At 39.6% G+C, this 19,247-nt stretch overlaps 1 protein-coding gene and 1 pseudogene across 2 annotated transcripts; one reads left to right on the top strand and one right to left on the bottom strand.

The window, feature by feature from the left end:
• Positions 1 to 8,320: 8,320 nt before the first annotated feature.
• Positions 8,321 to 9,866, top strand: LOC115690559 (chaperone protein dnaJ 20, chloroplastic-like; annotated as a pseudogene).
• Positions 9,867 to 10,375: 509 nt separating this feature from the next.
• On the bottom strand, positions 10,376 to 18,074 carry LOC115690562 (serine/threonine-protein kinase MHK). Of its 2 annotated transcripts, XM_030616950.2 has the most exons (18): positions 17,903 to 18,074; positions 16,490 to 16,819; positions 16,319 to 16,397; positions 15,696 to 15,764; positions 15,526 to 15,615; positions 14,487 to 14,625; positions 14,249 to 14,351; positions 14,072 to 14,124; positions 13,104 to 13,170; positions 12,832 to 12,940; positions 12,646 to 12,711; positions 12,483 to 12,551; positions 12,349 to 12,409; positions 11,969 to 12,073; positions 11,495 to 11,529; positions 11,239 to 11,284; positions 11,033 to 11,108; positions 10,376 to 10,703 (listed from the first exon to the last, which is right to left on the bottom strand). In XM_030616950.2, the coding sequence occupies exons 2-18, from the start codon at positions 16,495 to 16,497 to the stop codon at positions 10,574 to 10,576; spliced, it is 1,305 nt and encodes a 434-aa protein (XP_030472810.2). In that variant the 5' UTR covers positions 16,498 to 16,819; positions 17,903 to 18,074; the 3' UTR covers positions 10,376 to 10,573. The 2 variants fall into 2 exon arrangements, with proteins under 2 accessions (XP_030472810.2, XP_056170665.1); XM_056314690.1 differs by lacking the exon at positions 17,903 to 18,074 and having other exon boundaries at positions 16,490 to 16,836.
• Between the last annotated feature and the right edge of the window lie 1,173 nt (positions 18,075 to 19,247).

The following is a 19,247-nucleotide window of genomic DNA, read 5'->3' as shown; positions in this document are numbered from 1 at the left end:
TTACTGATCCGAAAACAAAAATAAAATATTTGAATAATTTCCAAAATCCCAAACCAGATTATCATACAAATACTCCTTACAATATTTCTACTATACTCAGTAAAGGAAAGAAAACAGAATTTAAACCAATTTCTATAAGTGACCTTAATCACGAAATAAATAAATAAAAACAAGAAATTCAAGAACTCAAAATAGCCCAATTGAAAATGCAACAAGAAATTTTTGATATCAAAACAAAATCTTTAAAAGGAAAAGAAAAAGAAGAAGATTTTGAAGAAAATGAGATTTCTAAACTTCCTTCTCCCTCTAACAATGATTTCCTTTTGATGCTTTCTAAAATAACAACCAGAAAATGGTTAATCAATATTACTATAAAAGTCAATAATGAATTCATTTTGGAAACAATAGTCCTTTTTGATACTGGCGCAAATGTTAATTGTATAAAAGAAGGTCTTATACCAACTAAATATTTTGAAAAAACTTCCTAGTCTCTCAAATCGGCATCATGGAATAAATTAAATATAAGTTACAAAATTCCTGAAGCTGAAGTTGTGAAAGACCAAATTTCTTATAAAACTCCTTTTCTTCTAGTCAAAGACATCAAACAAAATATTATTTTGGGAACACTTTTTATTGGTTTAATTTAACCTTTTAAAGTTTCTAACAAAGGAATAGAAACTAAAACTTTGGGCAAGAAAATATGTTTTGATTTCATTTCAAAACCTCAGCCCAGAAATTTAAACACTCTTCAAGAACATTCTATTTCTGAAATAAATTGTATTATTCAAGAAAAAGAAACCCATCTTCAATTTTTAAAAGAAGATCTTGAATACAAAAAGATTGACAAAAATCTCTCTAAACCAAATCTTCATAAAAGGATTTCCAGTCTTGAAAATCAAATCAGAAATTCCATATGTTCAACTATTTCCAATGCTTTTTGGTCAAGAAAATGTCATATAGTTGATTTACCTTATGATTCATAATTCTTTGAAAAGGACATTCCTACTAAAAGCTAGACCTTCTCAAATGAATCACGAAGTTCTAAATTTCTGTCAAAAAGAAATACAAGAACTTCTCGAGAAGAAGCTTATTAGGAAAAGCCAATCCCCTTGGAGTTGCTCAGCTTTCTATGTCAACAAAAATCCTGAACTAGAAAGGGGAGTTCCAAGATTGGTAATAAATTATAAACCTTTAAATATACCTTTAAAATGGATAAGGTATTCAATACCTAATAAAAAGGAGTTGTTGAATAGACTTCATGATGCAAAAGTATTTTCGAAATTTGACATGAAATCAGGTTTTTGGCAGATTCAAATTAGCGAAAAGGACAGGTACAAGACAGCCTTTACTGTTCCTTTTGGCCAATATGAATGGAATGTCATGCCTTTTGGATTAAAAAATGCCCCTTCTGAATTCCAAAGGATAATGAATGACATTTTTAATTCTTATTCTGATTACATTATAGTTTATATAGATGATGTTTTAATATTTTCTACATCCATAGAAAAACACTTTAAACATGTCAATCATTTTATCAATATTGTGAAAAAGAATGGATTGGTAGTCTCACCTACTAAAATATCCCTTTTCAAAACAAAGATACGTTTCCTAGGACATTACATCCACCTAGGGACTATCATACCCATTGAAAGGTCAATAATATTTTCTGAAAAATTTCCTGATGAAATTAGAGACAAAAATCAATTGCAAAGATTTCTTGGTAGTTTAAATTATATTATTGATTTCTTTCCTCGCATCAACATCATTTGCAAACCACTCCATCAGAGACTTAAAAAAGATCCTCCACCCTGGACTCAGGTTCATACTAATATTGTGAAACAAATCAAGCGTACTGTTAAGAAATTCTTTGTTTACATCTTGCTGATCCATTTGCTTATAAAATTGTTGAAACTGATGCTTCTGAAATTGGATATGGAGGAATTCTAAAACAATCAAAAGACAATAAAGAACAAATTGTTCAGTTTGTCTCTAAACACTGGAATGATTGTTAAAAGAATTACTCCACTATTAAAAAGGAAATTCTTGCTATAGTACTTTCTATTTCTAAATTCCAAGGAGATCTTTTAAATAAAAAATTTCTATTAAGAATAGATTGCAAATCTGTGAAAGATATTTTGCAAAAAGATGTTCAAAATATTGCTTCTAAACAAATCTTTGCCAGATGGCAAGCGATTCTATCTGTTTTTGATTTGATATAGAATTTATAAATGGTTATTTAAATTCTCTTCCAGATTTCCTCACAAGAGAATTTTTACTGGGAAAATACCTCTCAAACCTCCCAACAAGCCCACCAGGAGAGACAAAGGCAAAGAAATTGCCGAAACATCTTCAGAGAAAAAGTCTTCTGGCCTAACCAACATCAGGAGTTACCTTCAAGCAACTCTACCATCATTAAATATTACCACTATTTCTAATCAAGTCAAACAAGAACCAGATACTCCCTTTGATATTACTAAAATATCTGACGAAGAAGCTTTACAACTTCTTCAACAGGCCTTCAATAACCAGTCTCAACCTTCAATAGCAATAGTAAGTCCTAATCTTTCTCCCATAGCTACTCAAAAATCAATGGGAAAAAGAATTTTTAGTGAGGTGGTTATTTAGCCAACTCAGGCAACCCCTCCAAAATCCAAATTCTTTCATAAAACAATATTTCAAAATGTTTGCAATGTAGAAAATGGATTTTATAATGAAGATCCATACCTCTTTGCAAAAAATATGTTTTCTGAAAAATTTAATTATACTCCACATGATATTTATAAAACAATGAAGTGATAGAAACAAAATTTGTCACTTTTCGACACTTTTCTGGTAAAGGTCATATTAATTACTCCACAGCCATAATTCATAGGGTCATTCACCCTTCCCAATGGAAACCCAATCCTTTAACTTTGAAAAAATTTGATATCAAGATGACTGAATCTTTACCATACAGATCATCTTTCTCATACTTTGACTACCAACAAGCTTGGTGGAATACTTTCTGGAGAAAAAATGCCAACAATTCTCATACATGGCTATTTTTCTTCGAAGATTTTGATATTAAACAAGTTCCATATTGGTTCATCCGATGGTGGAAACATCTTGGACCTATTGATGAAATCCTTCACCCAAAAGTCCAACACAGTTATGAACTTTTCCTCAGCAAATTTACTCCCTTTCCATATGAGAAAAATTTCCCCAAATTGATGCTCTTTTTCTATCACTTTGGAGTATCATGGGTACTAGGCTGGCACTTTGATTATCGCAAATCCATTAACATTGGCATCCCCATTTTAATAAGACGTTTCAAAGTCAAATGGTGGGATGGTTTCAAGTTCTTCGATAGAGTTACTGAACAAGCTGTTACCCAATTGCTTAGTTCTAGAGGATCTCATCCTTTAACTTCTGATGATATCACTCCATTTCTACACGACAAAGGGTTTGTTCTGTCAAAACTAGCATATGTTAAATCTCATCAGTAGTTAGCAGGAATGCTAAAACAAGTCCTTTCTCAAATAGAATATTCGGGTTCCTCCCACTCTCATCATAGTGGAAATTCCAACGAAGATGATTGTTATGGAATCCCTGGTATACCGCGCATTCCATGGGGCGATCATGAAGAAGAAGAAGAAAATTCCCCTGAAGATCCCCTGAAGATTTGTCTAGATTTTGAATAATTTCCATCATTGTGAAAGACAGAAGGCGCCGAAAGAAGACTGTCCTTTTGTTCTCTTTTATAACTTTCATAATTATGTCTGTTCATTGTAACACTGTGCACTTTCTACTGCTTGCTACAGTACCACTCGTGAATCTTTTTCATACAGTAGTCAGTCTGTCTATATATTCGGGATAAGTACAGCGCAAATATCATAACTTTTGTACGGAGGACACTTAAGTGCCATAACTTTTTTTTGGCTCACTAGAGTGCCATAACTTTCAAAAAAATGATTACTTAAGTGCCACTTACGAGCTGGTCGTGAGGGCCCGAAACCGCGGCTTTTCCGGCCGAACAATGACCTTCCCGGTGAGGCGAGCACCACCAGCTTGAAGAGGGGGTGTCGGTGAATCATTCCATGGCCTCCGTTCGTCTCGAAATTTCCGTTTTAGCCTCCGTTGACGAAGGTAAAAATGCTTCGTAGTCACACATTTATCAAGCCGATCTGTGTGACTACAAAGCATTTTAACCTTCGTCAACGGAGGCTAAAACGGAAATTTCGAGACGAACGAAGGCCATAGAATGATTCACCGACACCCCCTCTTCAATCTGGTGGTGCTCGCCTCGCCGGGAAGGTCACCGTTTGGCTGAAAAAGTCGCGGTTTCGGGCCCTCACGACCAACCCCTCTAACAAGCTGGTCGTGAGGGCCTGAAACCGCTGCTTTTCCGGTCGAACGGTGACCTTCCCGATGAGGCGAGCACCACCAGCTTGAAGAGGGGGTGTCGGTGAATCATTCCATGGCCTCCGTTCGTCTCGAAATTTCCGTTTTAGCCTCCGTTGACGAAGGTAAAAATGCTTCGTAGTCACACATTTATCAAGCCGTTTGTGTGACTACGAAACATTTTTACCTTCGTCAACGGAGGCTAAAACGGAAATTTCGAGACGAACGGAGGCCATGGAATGATTCACCGACGCCCCCTCTTCAAGCTGGTGGTGCTCGCCTCACCGGGAAGGTCATTGTTCGGCCGTAAAAGCCGCGGTTTCGGGCCCTCACGACTAGCTCGTAAATGGCACTTAAGTGTCCTCCGTACAAAAGTTATGGCACTTGCGCTGTACTTATCCCCTATATATTCAGACTCCTTCCTTCAGAGAAGACAGACCATTCTTCACTTACAATTCCATATCCCTCAAAACCTCTCTCAAGTTTCTTCAGATTTCCTCGACCCTTCTTTAAAGAATAAGAGATCGTAAATCTCAAGAAACCTTTAAGCTTTCTAGCCTTCTATAACCAGTAAGTTCCATAGCATCCCTGAACCTCATTGTGTTCCAGATCTTGCTCATGATATGAGAATATAAAGTGTTTTATTTACTTTCGCACTTATACCTTGAATATTAGCAGTTCAGTTGTAATCTTTCAATACTGTTATTGTAATCTTTCCATCTCATTTAATAGTAATTTTTATTAATCGCAATATCTTTCCTGCAATTCTATTTACATACCCCACAATCAGCAGGTCGAACCGCCTATGGTTGGTCTGTGATTTATTTTAAAGCAATTTACTACATTTGATATATATCCTTACTTCTTCTTACTGTTTTGCCCTTACCACCTACATGGTTGGTTTAGTAGTCTTACTTCTAATTCTATATGTTGCTTATGGTTTTATGTAAGCTATAATGCTCGCCTTTTTATTTAGCCTAATTTTTATTTATAAATTGTTTCTTTATTTAGTAAGATTTTTATATATAATCAATCTTACTTTAGAATTATTTTATGATATCATACAAACCTTTGTAGAACTTTCTGATTTTTACGATTATATCAGAGACATTGAACCTATAGACTTCTTTCATATGCTTTATAAATCCAGTTCTAATAAACGAAAACGTTCAGATTAAGTCTATCTATTATTGTCTTGCATGCTTGTGTAGAACAGAGAATGATCTGGTCCCACTTCTTGACGTTTGTCCTGCTTTACAACAGGAGTGTGGGGTACCACAACTTGGGCAACTTGGCCTCCAATGGGAGCATCGACCAAGGGATGCGCGTTTGCTCCACCTAAAATTATACACAATGTCTCAAAGTGGTCATCACTGAGCTAAGTGTCACGGGTCGGTCGATTAACAACGATCCCACACCCGTGCGGCCTTAGGATCACTCCAAAGTTAGCCTTGTACACACACTTGAATTCACAAGAATGGAGAGAAAGCTTCGTAGTTGTATTTCTTGTAGAAATGAGCATGTACAAATGAAGGGGAAGGGTCCCCTATATATACAAGTGCGGGTCTAATCTGATCCATTGATCCCCTCATGATCCAATGGTGGTGTTCAAACCGATACAATCATTACATAGCTACTCAAGAAGTTGCAGAGGCCCTAGGGGCGTGGGGAAGCTCAAGGGACGTCTGCCAAGGGAAGCCGCATGGTCGTGTGTCAGAGGCAACTGAAGGGTCGCGGATGATGTTCGCGCCTAGTCACGGATGGGCCACGTCCCATGCACGAATGGGCCATGTCCCATGCACGTAAGGGGCCATGTCTCGTTCATGGACGAGCTCGGAGCCCTTTGCTCCCTTGGGCCGTGTCATAAGCATCTCTGCTTGTCCTGAAAGGTCATTGTAAATGAGCTTGATCGGGGTATCTTTAATGTATATCATATGACATGATTGTCGGCGTAGGTGGGGGTAATGAATAAATAAGCAAGTCTTTGGTTTTCGAAGCATTCGTCTTTCCTGATTTAGATAGTCAGTACGACCCTCTTTGTGCCTTGCGCCCCCGTTAGGTGCATGCTGCATGCGATTTTTACGTGGCCCGGGGACGTAAGAATGAAATATGGCTTCCATGCAGCTCGCGATCTCGACCGGACAACGAGGCCGGCAACCTCGGTTCAAGGTCACTGATGCCTTGGCCACTCAATTAGGGAGAGAGAGAGAGATGCAAGCACCTATGGTTGGTGGTGGCCAACGAGGGCAAAGGTCCTCGTGACGGCGGACGGGGAGAAGGGAATCATTGGTGATTGAGTTTGGGTTCGAATTGATTAGAAGATTTTTAGGTTCTAGTGGAGAAATTTTATGAAGCAAAACGACTATTTCTGCAGAGGAGGACACAATGGGGACTGATATTTTCATGCAACAGAGGGTACTATTAGAGCTATGAGATGAGGATGATTGCACGTATCCTACTAAAAAGACCGCTTGTCAAGATATTGATGTCAAGATATCGATCGCAGAAGAAGGGTCGAATGAAGGCAGTTCAACAGAATCCGTGCAAACAATAATTTGAATCTCGAGAAAGCTGTTCAGAAGGAGACGGTCTGATGGAAACGTCCTGGCAAATCCGTCAGAATCAAATCTCTGAGGATGCTGTCGATCGTCATCAGTAGCTAAAGAAGGGTCATGAGTCATGACTTGGAGTTGAGAGTGATCAACATCAAAATAAGCAAACGTCGGCCCATCTTTTCCATGGAATTAAGAGCCGTCCTCCTCCTCGTCGAAACGCTGTCGCCAATCTCAGTTTTTGTATATAATTTCATGCACGCTCAAATTCCAACGTCATGTCACGAGCTAACGTGTAACAGCGACCGTCTATGGTATTCGCTTATCGCCCTCCGGATGGTTAAACATTCTAAAACTTGGATTCGATGTGTCGTAAATAGGTATTAGAATAATTTTGTGGGAGACTTTCCATAACCCACACGAAATTACCCTCACGTGAAGGATTCCGTTTTGAGTCGCATCTAGGTTTTAATCTTATATTATGGTATCGTAATTTTTCCTTCCAATTTAGCTCTCTCACTGCATCAAAGCATCATCGATCGCAAGGTCCACACGACTAAAACCTTAACCCAATCCAAGCTCAGCCCCTCCTTGCTGGCGTGGCCCATGATCGCCACCTCGCCACTCCGCCGCCTTGAGCCGAGTCATTGACAATCGCTCCGACGGAGTTCGTCTCTCCCTTCATCCCTACTACTCTGTCACTCGCGTTAAATATTTAACTATTGAACGATATTTTTATTTAATGGTTTAAGCTTTTTAAGAGAGGCCCTAAATCTGGTTGAGCTTCACACCAACTAGGCCAGTTTAGAGAGGGTGGTGGGGGGGGTGCCGTGTGGCGGGGATTGGGGTTCAGGTGAGGTGGAATAGTAGGTAGCTCGGTCTTTCTTAGGAGGATTTTGTGTACCCATGCAAATTGTAAATTTTCCAAACAATCTTTTGATGTGTGCCCGCAAAAGTGAGGACGGTTTTTGAAATTATTCTATTTGAATATCATTTTTGTATAGTGAAATATTCAAAACAGACAAGACCGCACCATGTTTCAGATTAGTAACTAAATCGGGCAGACCGTAACCAAAAATCCTCGACCCACCATTCCTCCTATTTGTGCTCGTTGAAGGTCATGACTCGCGGCGTATATAGGTGTTAGTGATCTTTTTCTTGTGGCGTAGATAACAAACCCTAATTTTGAAGTAAATTATGTGTCACGTTGTGAAACCAACTTAATTATAATTACAATCTTACATTTACAATTTACCAAATCCTAATTTTGAAGTCAAATTATGTGTCATGTTGTGAAACCGACTTGATTATAATTATAATCTTACATTTACAATGTACCGATCAGAAAGGAAGTGGCATAATGGCAACTACGTGCATTCGCTTGTTGATGAAACAAGTTTGGGCTTACGTCATTACAATTTGGTATCCAAAATATTCATGACACGTTTTTGTGCACGGATCAGATCATCGATTTTTTATACATGGGATCAAATCACAACCGTGTCAGCCAACAAATTAAGATAAAATTCGTATCCAAATCATGATCCAACCTCAAATTCATAATCAATTTTGAGTTGCCATCATCACGCATGGTGGCTCTGGTCCCCACTGCCAATTCACCATTCTCCTTCGTATATACAGAGAGCCGCAGAGGCTCGCAATTCAATCTCGTGCCAAAGCTAAGAAGACATCGAAACTTCCATTTGTTTCACCAGCGGAAGCAGAAAGAGAGAGAGAGAGAGAGAGAGAGAGAGAGAGAGAGAGAGAGAGAGAGATGAGCCAAACCTACTTCCCCGTGTGCGCAAAGTCCGTGCCCCGACCTTGTGTCCGCCCAAGATTCATTGCCCACTTGCCACAACCATTTTCGTCAGGACTTCATGTGGGTCTTCTTCTTCTTCCGCAAGATCAAGACCCGCTTCGAGAGCCACCGTTGACGACCTCCGCGCGGTGGTGGCGACGGAGGCGACGGAGGCGGACAGTCTCTACGACCTGCTGGGCATTTCGGAGAGTGGGACGACGTCGGAGATCAGGCAAGCTTACAGGCAACTGGTCCTGAAATACCACCCTGACGTGTCGCCTCCCGACAGGGCCAAAGAGTACACGAAGAGGTTCATTCAGGTGCAGGAGGCCCACGAGACGTTGTCCGATCCTACAAGCAGAGCTTTGTATTATAGAGACATGGCCATTGGTGGTCGGAAACCATTCTGTTATATACAGGTATTTGCTTTCTTTTTTCTTTTTACAATTTTCACCTTTTTTCTTTTCCTTGCTTATGCTGTGTTAGGTTGAGAATGGTCTAGGGTTATGAGATTCTAGTTGTTGTTCGTGTGAAGCAGCTTGTGTGTCAAAAGATTGATATTTGGATGTTGTCTTTGAAAGATCATAGCCGATGTGTGGATGGAAACTACACACGAGTTCGGATAATCTTTTTGGCTTCCACATTTCACGACAAAGATAATTGGCTTCTGTCTTACTGTAATCGACTGTCATGAAGTCAAAATTGCACATGTTAATATACCGATCACAGTCAGATATTGTTCTTAACACGAACCCACTCGCTTGTCGCGAGAAAAGAAGTATGAAAGGGGAGAAACCAACCATGCTTGTTATAAAGTTCGACTTTTCTTTCACCATTCGGGTAGTTTTGTATGCTCCGACCATAGAGTTTACTTAATTGGTTGTCCTAAAATATCGCAGGTACAACACGGCACGGTGGAGTGGAAGCTTTGGTGGGAGTCTCAAATCGATGAGCTACAGAGGAGAAGCACAGAAAAGAATCTCCGCCACGAGAGCATATCCTCGGGAGCTCGAATTCGCAGGCGAAGATAATCCCTCTATTCGACACTGTAGAGAATGAAATCGACGGGCTTGATCTAACATAAATCCTTCTCCAATCATCAATAAATTCACAATGGGTGGCGATGTGTTTCCACATTAGCCAAGGACAGTTGATCAAAATCCCCTTTTTTTCATAGTGACGTTTCACAAAAGTCACTCATAACCTGCCCACCCAAGCAAAACCTTCCAACGCAAGAACACTCCCAAAGTACTCGATGTGCAATATCCTACAAAATGAGGCCCTACTCAGTCTCACACCCGTCATTCAAATCTCAATCTATTTCGACTCGTATGGAGAAGCAACAGGACCTGAGTCCCACAGGCACATTGGACATTTCCTAGTTCCTAACCAGGAATGTTGGCCAATTCCTTGTGCGAAGAATCCCTCTTACTACCTGGGAATGTTTTCCCGGTAGCATGTGTCCGTCATTTAGGATTATTAAAAACTGCCTTCCTCCCAAATCACGATAACCTATAAGATTCGTTCCTAGAGCAGTTTATGTACCCAGACACGTGATGATAAACTTTGCAACCACTTATCTGCAAGCACCTACAAAATTTTGATTACTCTGTCGATATAAAGGCAAGAATGAAGTCGAGAATCCTGTACAAATTTTCTCCTCTCCATATTCCAATTTGTTCATCATGTATTTCCGAACTATACTCCCCAAGAAGCAAATGCATCGCGGGGCATTGTCCATTTCTGGACATCAAACTGATGTCCTGTTGAGCTTTACAGGAAGAAAAAAAATTGAAATAAATTACAGAGCATATTGTTATTGACCGTTGGTGCAATTAGTAACTCAAAGCCAATGACCCTGCTGAAAAGAAGAGGGCATGGCCAATAGAGGGCAGTCCAAGATACCGGGCTGCAAAGAAGAAAGGGTCAACCCAGTTGACTGTGGGACTCCTATTGAGGGATGCCGAATTGAACTGTTGCAGCACACAAGGATAATATTAGATATCATTCCTCTGAAAGCACAATCTACTCATTAGCATAATAAACGACTACAATGCGGTCCGTAATGAGAATTAATCCACATTACAGAAATTTGCCTGTACAACTGACATCATTGGTTTTGCCGAAGACAAAACATTCACCGTACATTCACTCCAAGAAAAGTCTTGCATTCTCATCAAAAAGCAATCAGTCGACCAACCATATCAACATCCAGGTATAACTTTTCCATATGATCATCTGGGAAAAGGTTGTCACATTTGTCGTGCTAGTGAAAATTGTACACTTTCAAACCTGCCATTACCTAAAGGATAGTGACAATGAAGAGTCGACCGGTGTCTGAATTTGATTTTGACTAGGAGAGAGTAGCGACCAATAAACTGAAACACCAAAACCACAATAATGTGAATGACAGCTAATCAAAGACATGAGAAATTTATTCTCAAAAAACGCTACACTAAGCTTCAGAGCAAAGAAAAGAGCCTTCTCCATATTAAACACTACACTTGCCTGATGGTTCTGCGCAATCTTTATAGTCGGAGCCAAAAAAAATATCCTGCAGGGCGAAGTTCAAGCTAGTTTATGATACCAGTCGAAACTTACACTTAGGACAGGAGCAATAAAGTACAACGATTGTAAGTAACAGAAAGTCTCTTTACTACTTTTGTTTCTGAAAATCAGTATTAAATAGAGAAACGCAGTGAACCCCATTATTAGCACGTTCAAACAATGATTTACATAAAGCGCTTACAAAGTCTAAACTCACCTTTGCTATACCCTGGGAGACGTTATGCACCAAATCTGCAGGAATCGCTCATATGAAAAGAAAGATGATTGCCAATAGAAATCAAATGGGGAAGAAGAAAGATGGGATTGGAAGACAAGCAAAAATTTGCGTCAAACCAATGCAAGAGATGAGCGCCCAAACACAAGTCAAATTGAGCATTTACAGAAAATGACAGGAAGAATGTATCATTCACCCACTCAAGAAGCATGTAAAGGCGAATTAAATATTCATGTAAGTTTATGCATGTAACACCTCAAAATCCTCTCGAACCGATAAGTGAAATTGAACTTCACAACTGAATAGCAGAGAAGTTCTATTAAAAATCTTATGATAAATACTGAGAGGACAAAAAGTTTACTTGATGCATATGAAGAACCGGGAGCAATTTCTATAACTTATCACAAGTTAACACAAAGACGAGCATCAACCGAACGCGAAAACTAAAAAACATACCCAAGTTCTCATTACTTGGCCTCACTGCTAGTGTCAAGCCAAGAAAACAGTCATCAGGTTGGTTGCCAAAGTCCCACAGGTTCAACTCAAGGTTTGGGATTGCACCTGCAGCAATGTCTGTTTGGTAAGACTTTTTCCAAATACCTAATGCTTTTTCCAAACTTTGCTTTGACTTTTATTTGACATTGAAAACCTGAAACCTTCCAAATTCTAAACCTACAAACAGGTTTTCATAATTTTAAGCTTCGATATTTTTTTCCAAATTTTGAAGTGGGAGTAGAAAATTCTCATTTTGAAGTGTAGGCAAAATACAGTAAAATCTGTTAAATAAATGCCGCCGCATTAGGAACTCCACAAAATCTCAATTCTGCAAGACTCACCCATCTTGTCTAGCTTCCTCTCATATGGATCACGCAGAGGAAAAGGAACCCTCTTGCTAACCTGTATTTTGGGTATTAACAAAGCATTTCCTAAAGGTGAAATAAAAAAAACAAGTACAAGAAGGGATGCTTACATTGAAAAATGGATGTTGAAGCGACTGCTCGGCAGTTGGCCTTTTCAAAGGGTCCCATGAACATAGTTGCTAATATTAGTCAAAAAGTACCATCTGTTAATTTATAAGTCCATAGCTAGCAAGAAAAATATGATTGTCTATCCAACAATAGTTCATTCCTCACCATTATGAGATCAATTGCTTCCGAGCTAGCATTGGGTATCATAGCAGAAAGATTGGCAGGCAGAATCTGGCCAGAAACAATGAATCACGACGACGACAAAATACTTCCAGAGAAAAAAGGTTTGTAGGAGTTAAAGGCAGAGGATGACAATAATGGATTTACAAACAGATTAACATCAATACTCACCTCTGAAGAATTGATATTAATGAAGGGAAAAATACTGGTTCCTTCAGAAAAAGGAGAACAATCCGGCATGCCAAGAACACAGCATATCTTGTACAATTGATCAGTTTCACTGGTCATAAGAAATTTTTTCTTTTATGAGATCATATTGGTTATATCTGCAGGTAACTCTCCAAAAATAATTTAAACTTAAATGCAACTTGTACTTATGATTCGCTGGACAAATAACAAATAAATTTCAATGATAATTGTGGAGTGAAAACATTAAAAATCACCTTTCACCAGGAAAAATAGGAGACGAAGTGAACAGTTCAGCTAGTATTGCACCAACAGCCCACATGTCTGGAAATGTTCTACAACGTTAGACATGAGCATAACTAGCTTCTATGAAATGGGATATGGAAGTCTGATTAACAGCAAACAAGCAAATACATAAGCTCATATAGGTGCTTCACAAGAATTTGCTTAGTATGATCTAACTATCAACACAGAATTTACACACATAGGGACACTAAGCCATTAAGTGCATGAGAACATGGGCACCCGAGTAAATCTACAGCAACAGCACAAGAAATCCTCATGAGACGTACGCTTCTCAGATCAAACCTGATTGATGAAGTATGTCATCGTATTACAAGATGCAAGTATACCCATTAAGCACAGGTAAACATATCAAACCTGATTGATGATCACTTAAGCAACCTTAACACTAAATGTGACAATATATTGGTGAACGCTTTCCTTCTTTTACATCACACAAGCTAACCGCTAGTTGTTTTCCAAAGAACAGTGACAAATATTGAACTCATTACATGTGATGGAATTTCAATTGTCAACTAATACTAATGAATAATGTCCATAATGCATGCCAGGATCGAAGATACCAGAGAATATAAAATTTCACTACCTATCAACAATCTTGGTCCTGTACACTGCGCACAATAGATATCATATGGTGCTGTTCTCTTGCATGCTGCATCACTATAACACCGTGTTGTAGTGTAATGTATTCCACTATATGCATGATTTGACTATCTTGATATAAAAAAATTCAGTTGCTCATCTTTTGGTTCATGGCATGCATGATAGACAAACTTCCAACATAATATACTCTCCAAAATGATCATCTTAACTGATATTGACAATTCAGCATGCCAACTGCATGATATGAAGTCAGATTTCGACGTAGATTGACAACTGTATTATAATCTCTAGTACAGACTTCTATGTACGTACAACATACCAATCGCAGGAGTATATGACGATGACTGCAAGAGAACTTCTGGTGCTCGGTACCTACAAGAAATAAGGCTCATGATCATATGTAGCAACTCAGTCACGCTATTTGCATTGACCAGAAGCTGACAGCTGCATTATGTAAGCAAAAATTACCAGAATAACTCAGATAATAGAGACTCACCAACGTGTTGAGACATATTCAGTGTAAGGTGGCATGGAAGCCACCTCTCTAGAAAGTCCAAAATCAGCAATTTTGAGGACATCATCAGTCACAAGCAGATTCTCTGTATGAAGGATAAGTAAATTGTCTAAAACTTGGATATAAAAATCCTCAAGCGTACTAAAGATGCTAAATGAAATTGAACCAGGGAATTGTGCATGCATAGGACCAAACAACTGCACCAATATTAGAATTTTACCCGGCTTCAGATCCCGATGGAAATAACCTACTTTATGCATGTGGGCAAGACCTTGCACCAACTGAGACACAAAGTTACATATTTCTTCCTCTGAGAAAGGATTTTGACGTTCTCTCATTAGCTGGTACAAGTTGCATTCCTGACAAGAACAGGAGCCCATTAAATTTTCGCTTCAATAACCTCACCTTTCATGTACTAACCAAGCCACAGAAGAATGCCACTTTTCTGGATCTGTAATTTTCTTTAGTCACAAGGGAACTTGAACACCGTACATAGTAATTGACAAATTTCATGCAGTCAGTGCTGCATGTGCGCCAAAGTATCTTTGGCGTTCTTGGTTTGAAGAAATTTTCCGGGATGTTAATTAACAAATTCCATCGCGAAAAGATTTCATCACTCTACTACACTCTTTACACATTCTGTCGGTTAATCATGTAAGAGAAAATTCTGGAGCTGCACTTTTCCTTAGTTACAACATGGAACTTCAAGAAGTCCTCTTCTACATGTGCACCAAAGCACTTAACTATCTTGCTTTAAAAAAATCTTCGTGAACAAATCATTTCCATGGAATACCATATTATGCATTTGATGAGAAAGACTTGTATCATACTGCTGATCATCCGAAGATAGAATCTTAGACCACGGAGAAGTTTTATCGCTTGCCACTGTTAAAAGTTGCCACTAGAAATTTAATAAACAAAAGTTTTCATTTTGAAGAAAATGTAGGATATATCTTAGACCCATTTATTTCTTCAGTCCTAATTAAAATAAATTCTTCTCCTTTTCAACTTACCTGTAGAAAATAACTCCATCTTCACATCGGCACACACCAGGGACAATATTTTATGAGGCTGTAAATATGTCTTAATATATCGAGCACAGCAGTAAAATATCAAGGGGAGTTTTGTGGAAGGTTCTTCCCTTTAAAGTAAAGTCAGCGGCTAAATCATTCTGTACTAAAAAGGGAGTACATTAACCATTCCTATTACATGCTAGGTAAATTACACGAATATCGGTGAGGGGACAAATGATCACTCACCATGTACTCAAAAATGAAAAACAGCTCATTGTTTTCTCTGACAACCTCCTTCAACTTGACTATATTGGGATGATTCAATTTTCGAAGCGCCTGCGGAAACATTAGTTATTATTATCGATATGATACGTAGAATGAATTTATAGCACAGTATTCTGTAAAATCTGAAGTACCTTAACTTCCCTAAGATTCATGCACTCTTCCCAATAGTAGAACTTCCTCTTCATTTTCTTAACAGCAACCTGAGATTGTGAAAAGAAAAACTCAAAGCATTACGCTCCATTGACCAAGGAATGCCGAAGGAGCTCCTCAAGCTGGGCCCCACCCCAAGAACTCTATAAGTATAAACGTAAAGTTTCCAACGAGCATGAAAGTCAATCAAATGAAGGCCTGAGAGGAAGCCACAATGACAACCATACAAATCAAGTTCCTAAGCCCCACCAACAGGGCGACAGATGTCAAATACCACACTACGGTTCCCAGAACTGGATGTGAATCTGTTCCGTTTAGAGAGACTGTTTCAGACAAAAAAATAACAGAAAAAGAACCTAAAAAGTTAAGTCATGGTAACATAACCAAGCATCCCCAAATCTTATTAAGACTCCAGCAATGGCACCACGTTACCAAAGCCAACAAATGAATGCAGCAAGCACAATCTGCGACTTTTGCCGCTTGATAATCAATATCATTATGATGTCCAAAGAAAAGAAGGTTGGGAAACAAGATAAGTAATAAAACATGTAAGTCGCATGATCTGCTGAGTCATATCAATTTTTTCCAACAACAGATCCCTTACAAATTCGCGTGTCTCCTTATTGAGGGCCTTATAAACGCTGCCGCAGGTGCCATCTCCAAGCTCTCCCAAAATTTCGTATCTGGAAGATAGACATACAGGTGGATAGTTTGTGTGAGTTTATCAAAATTTATGTTGGCAGTATCGAACTTAAAGCACTCAGAAGCAGCAAACCTTTCCATTTTTCGTGTCGCAGCAAATGACAATCAGCACTTTCTCAAGGGACTTCCAAAAAAGACAAAATGCAGGTCTCTACACCGTCAACGCAGTGCAGGCCACTAGTTTGTGAACACTTTCTGGCGTTATTGAGTCGCACAAAATATCCAATCTCGTGAACATCGGACTTTGCGTTGGAACGATTGAGCATTAGGGACAAAACCCCCAACATGCTGCAACTTCCAACTAGCACACTCGTACAAGATGCATTCAACTCAACACAAGATCGATCTAATCATTATTTCTTCACATCCTTCAACTGAGGCCCCATTAAGACGGCAAAGCGAGCTGCAAAAAGAATTAATCTAATAATTTATTAATAATTCAACAATGCGAGGAGGCACATATACGCTGGAGTTGAGCATGAATCAGCTGTTTTAATTTCCTATGGGTCCTTCACTCTCCTGGCTAATACAAAGATTCATCCTGTTTGCCGTTCTTATAAATTACTTTCAAAACAGAAACGCAATGTTAAGAAGATAGAGAGAATAATTTCAGTCTCTAATTACATACTTGATACACTAAGATAAACAGAAAATCAGATAATCTTTCGGAACGACAAAGGACGGACTCTTATTAATCCGTTTGTTTGCCGTGCACGATTGGAGAACCGAAAAGGAAACAAGAATCCTATTTCCGCAATAGAAACATCGGATTCGGGACGCATTTATCACACGAAGCAAAAGAGGAGGAGCGCCCGCGAAACACAAGATCAGTCCTTGGAAGGCAAAACCTTTTCGAATTTGGAAATCACGACGAAACGGTCATCGAACTCCAATAAATGAACTCATTTTATAACTCGCTCCGACAAATCAAGATTTTTCTACTTCATCCTAAGCCAAAACGCCGGATTCAGTCAATTCCCCAATCCTATTCTCATCATCGGCTCCTTATCTTTCCCCCAAAAACAAGCCGCAGCCCGCACACACAACAGGAAACTCCCAACCGCATTCCAACACGATCGAATAATCGAACAACATAACCTCATCAAAGCCACGAAAACGAAAAGAGATCACGACGCAACATTCATCGGACTCCAATAAATGAACTCATTCCACAACTCGCTCCGACAACTCGAGATTTTCCTATTCCATCCAAAGCCAAAACTCCGAATTTTCAGTCGATTCCTCAATCCTATTCTCGTCATCAGTTCCCTTATCTTTCCCCACCAAAAAACAAGCAGCGGCCCCGCAACACGACAGAAAACTCCCAACCGCATTCCAACACGATCGAATAACCGAACGACAATAACCTCGGCAAAGCCACGACGGCCAGAAGAGGGAGACGGAGAGAGGGGGCGGGATTTGCGTAATCGAAAAGGATCGTCTGCGAACGGCAGGAGCCAGAAGACGAGGAGATCGACGAACTCACCATTGATTCGAAGGAGAGAGAAGAGAACCGAACGAGGTCGATGAATCCGACGAGCGACGAGCCAGAGCGAGAACGCCAATGCGTGAAACCATTCAAGACGAGAACGAACAAGAGAGAGAGAAGAGAGAGAGAGAGAGAGAATTAGAGTGTTGATGAAGCCATTGAAGAAGGGAGGAGGAGTAGGATTCCGCAGCAAAGGAGAAGAAACCAAAGAAAAGTTAAAAAAATAAAAAATAAAAATAAAACTTTTAAAAAAACATTTTAATAACTCGGAGAATATTTTAATGTTTGGTAAAAAAAGAAAATATTAAATCGGGGATAGCTTGGTAGAGGTAGGGGATCGCGGGGTGGGCCCCACGCGGGCAATACAATATTGTGTTAACCGTAATTACAAAAGTATCCCCGGACTGCTTCGTTTATTTCGGCGGTGCCCTCGCAAATGACGATATTGTCCCGCCAGGGGCAGCGGAGGCGGCGTTGGTGCTATCGGTTATTAGGGATCTAGTGCACGGCCTTAATCGTCAATCCGGTTACGGCACCCTTTTGTTTTGGGGAAATTTCAATTTGCACCCCCGCCACTGTGAGCCCATTTTCGCAAAACAACCCATCAACCTCAAATTCGTGCAATTAGCCCCCTCCCCTCCTTAAATACTGACCAAAATGTGCGACATCGAGCCCCCAAGATCTATACGTAGGTGGGAATTGCGGACGGTGGAGACGCGCGCGCGCGCCCATCTCACGTGCCGGCTCGTGCCGATTCGAGGGTATTTTTGAAAGGAGAAGTGAAAAGGTGGGGAAGATAGATAAAATCGGACAAGAAAGTGAAGGGGGGAGATTTAGCAAAGGTTAGGGTTTCCCACGCCGAAATCAGAGAGATTTAACGATGGAGGACTTAATGCTTCTTGTGCTTAAGAAACCGATCGCCCCTTTTGTCTTGATCAATTTGACCTAAAATATTCGGATAAGGCTTTTAGTACTATTCTAAAGCATGAGTAATAGTGATTTCTTTTTCTCTTTTTTTTTTCCCCTAAAAAATGGCTTTGATACTTTAGCATGAGGATATGTAGAACCGGTACAACCGGGTAGGTTCTAGATCTAAAATATCAAAATCGGTTTGGAATCATATCCACCTTATATTCGCCCCGTATCCTCAACCTATGCAGAGTACACTGTCAAATAGGACATTTTTGATGGTTCATAGCAATATCTACTCGTCAATAAGCCAGAATTGGCACATGAGTTTGCCATTGGCTAGTTCGACACTGTTTCTCATCTCCAATGGTCCCAAATCTGATGGCCGTACACACAACACATGCATAAGAACATGAGAAATGCTTATGTGAAT

The sequence above is a fragment of the Syzygium oleosum genome, unplaced genomic scaffold, assembly GCF_021117445.2.
Source record: "Syzygium oleosum isolate NSW1041296 unplaced genomic scaffold, Sole_v2.1 Sole_v2.09, whole genome shotgun sequence".
Taxonomy (NCBI): Eukaryota; Viridiplantae; Streptophyta; class Magnoliopsida; order Myrtales; family Myrtaceae; genus Syzygium; species Syzygium oleosum.
Note: the sequence above shows the minus strand (reverse complement) of the source record. Positions and strands in the feature narration are given on the sequence as shown.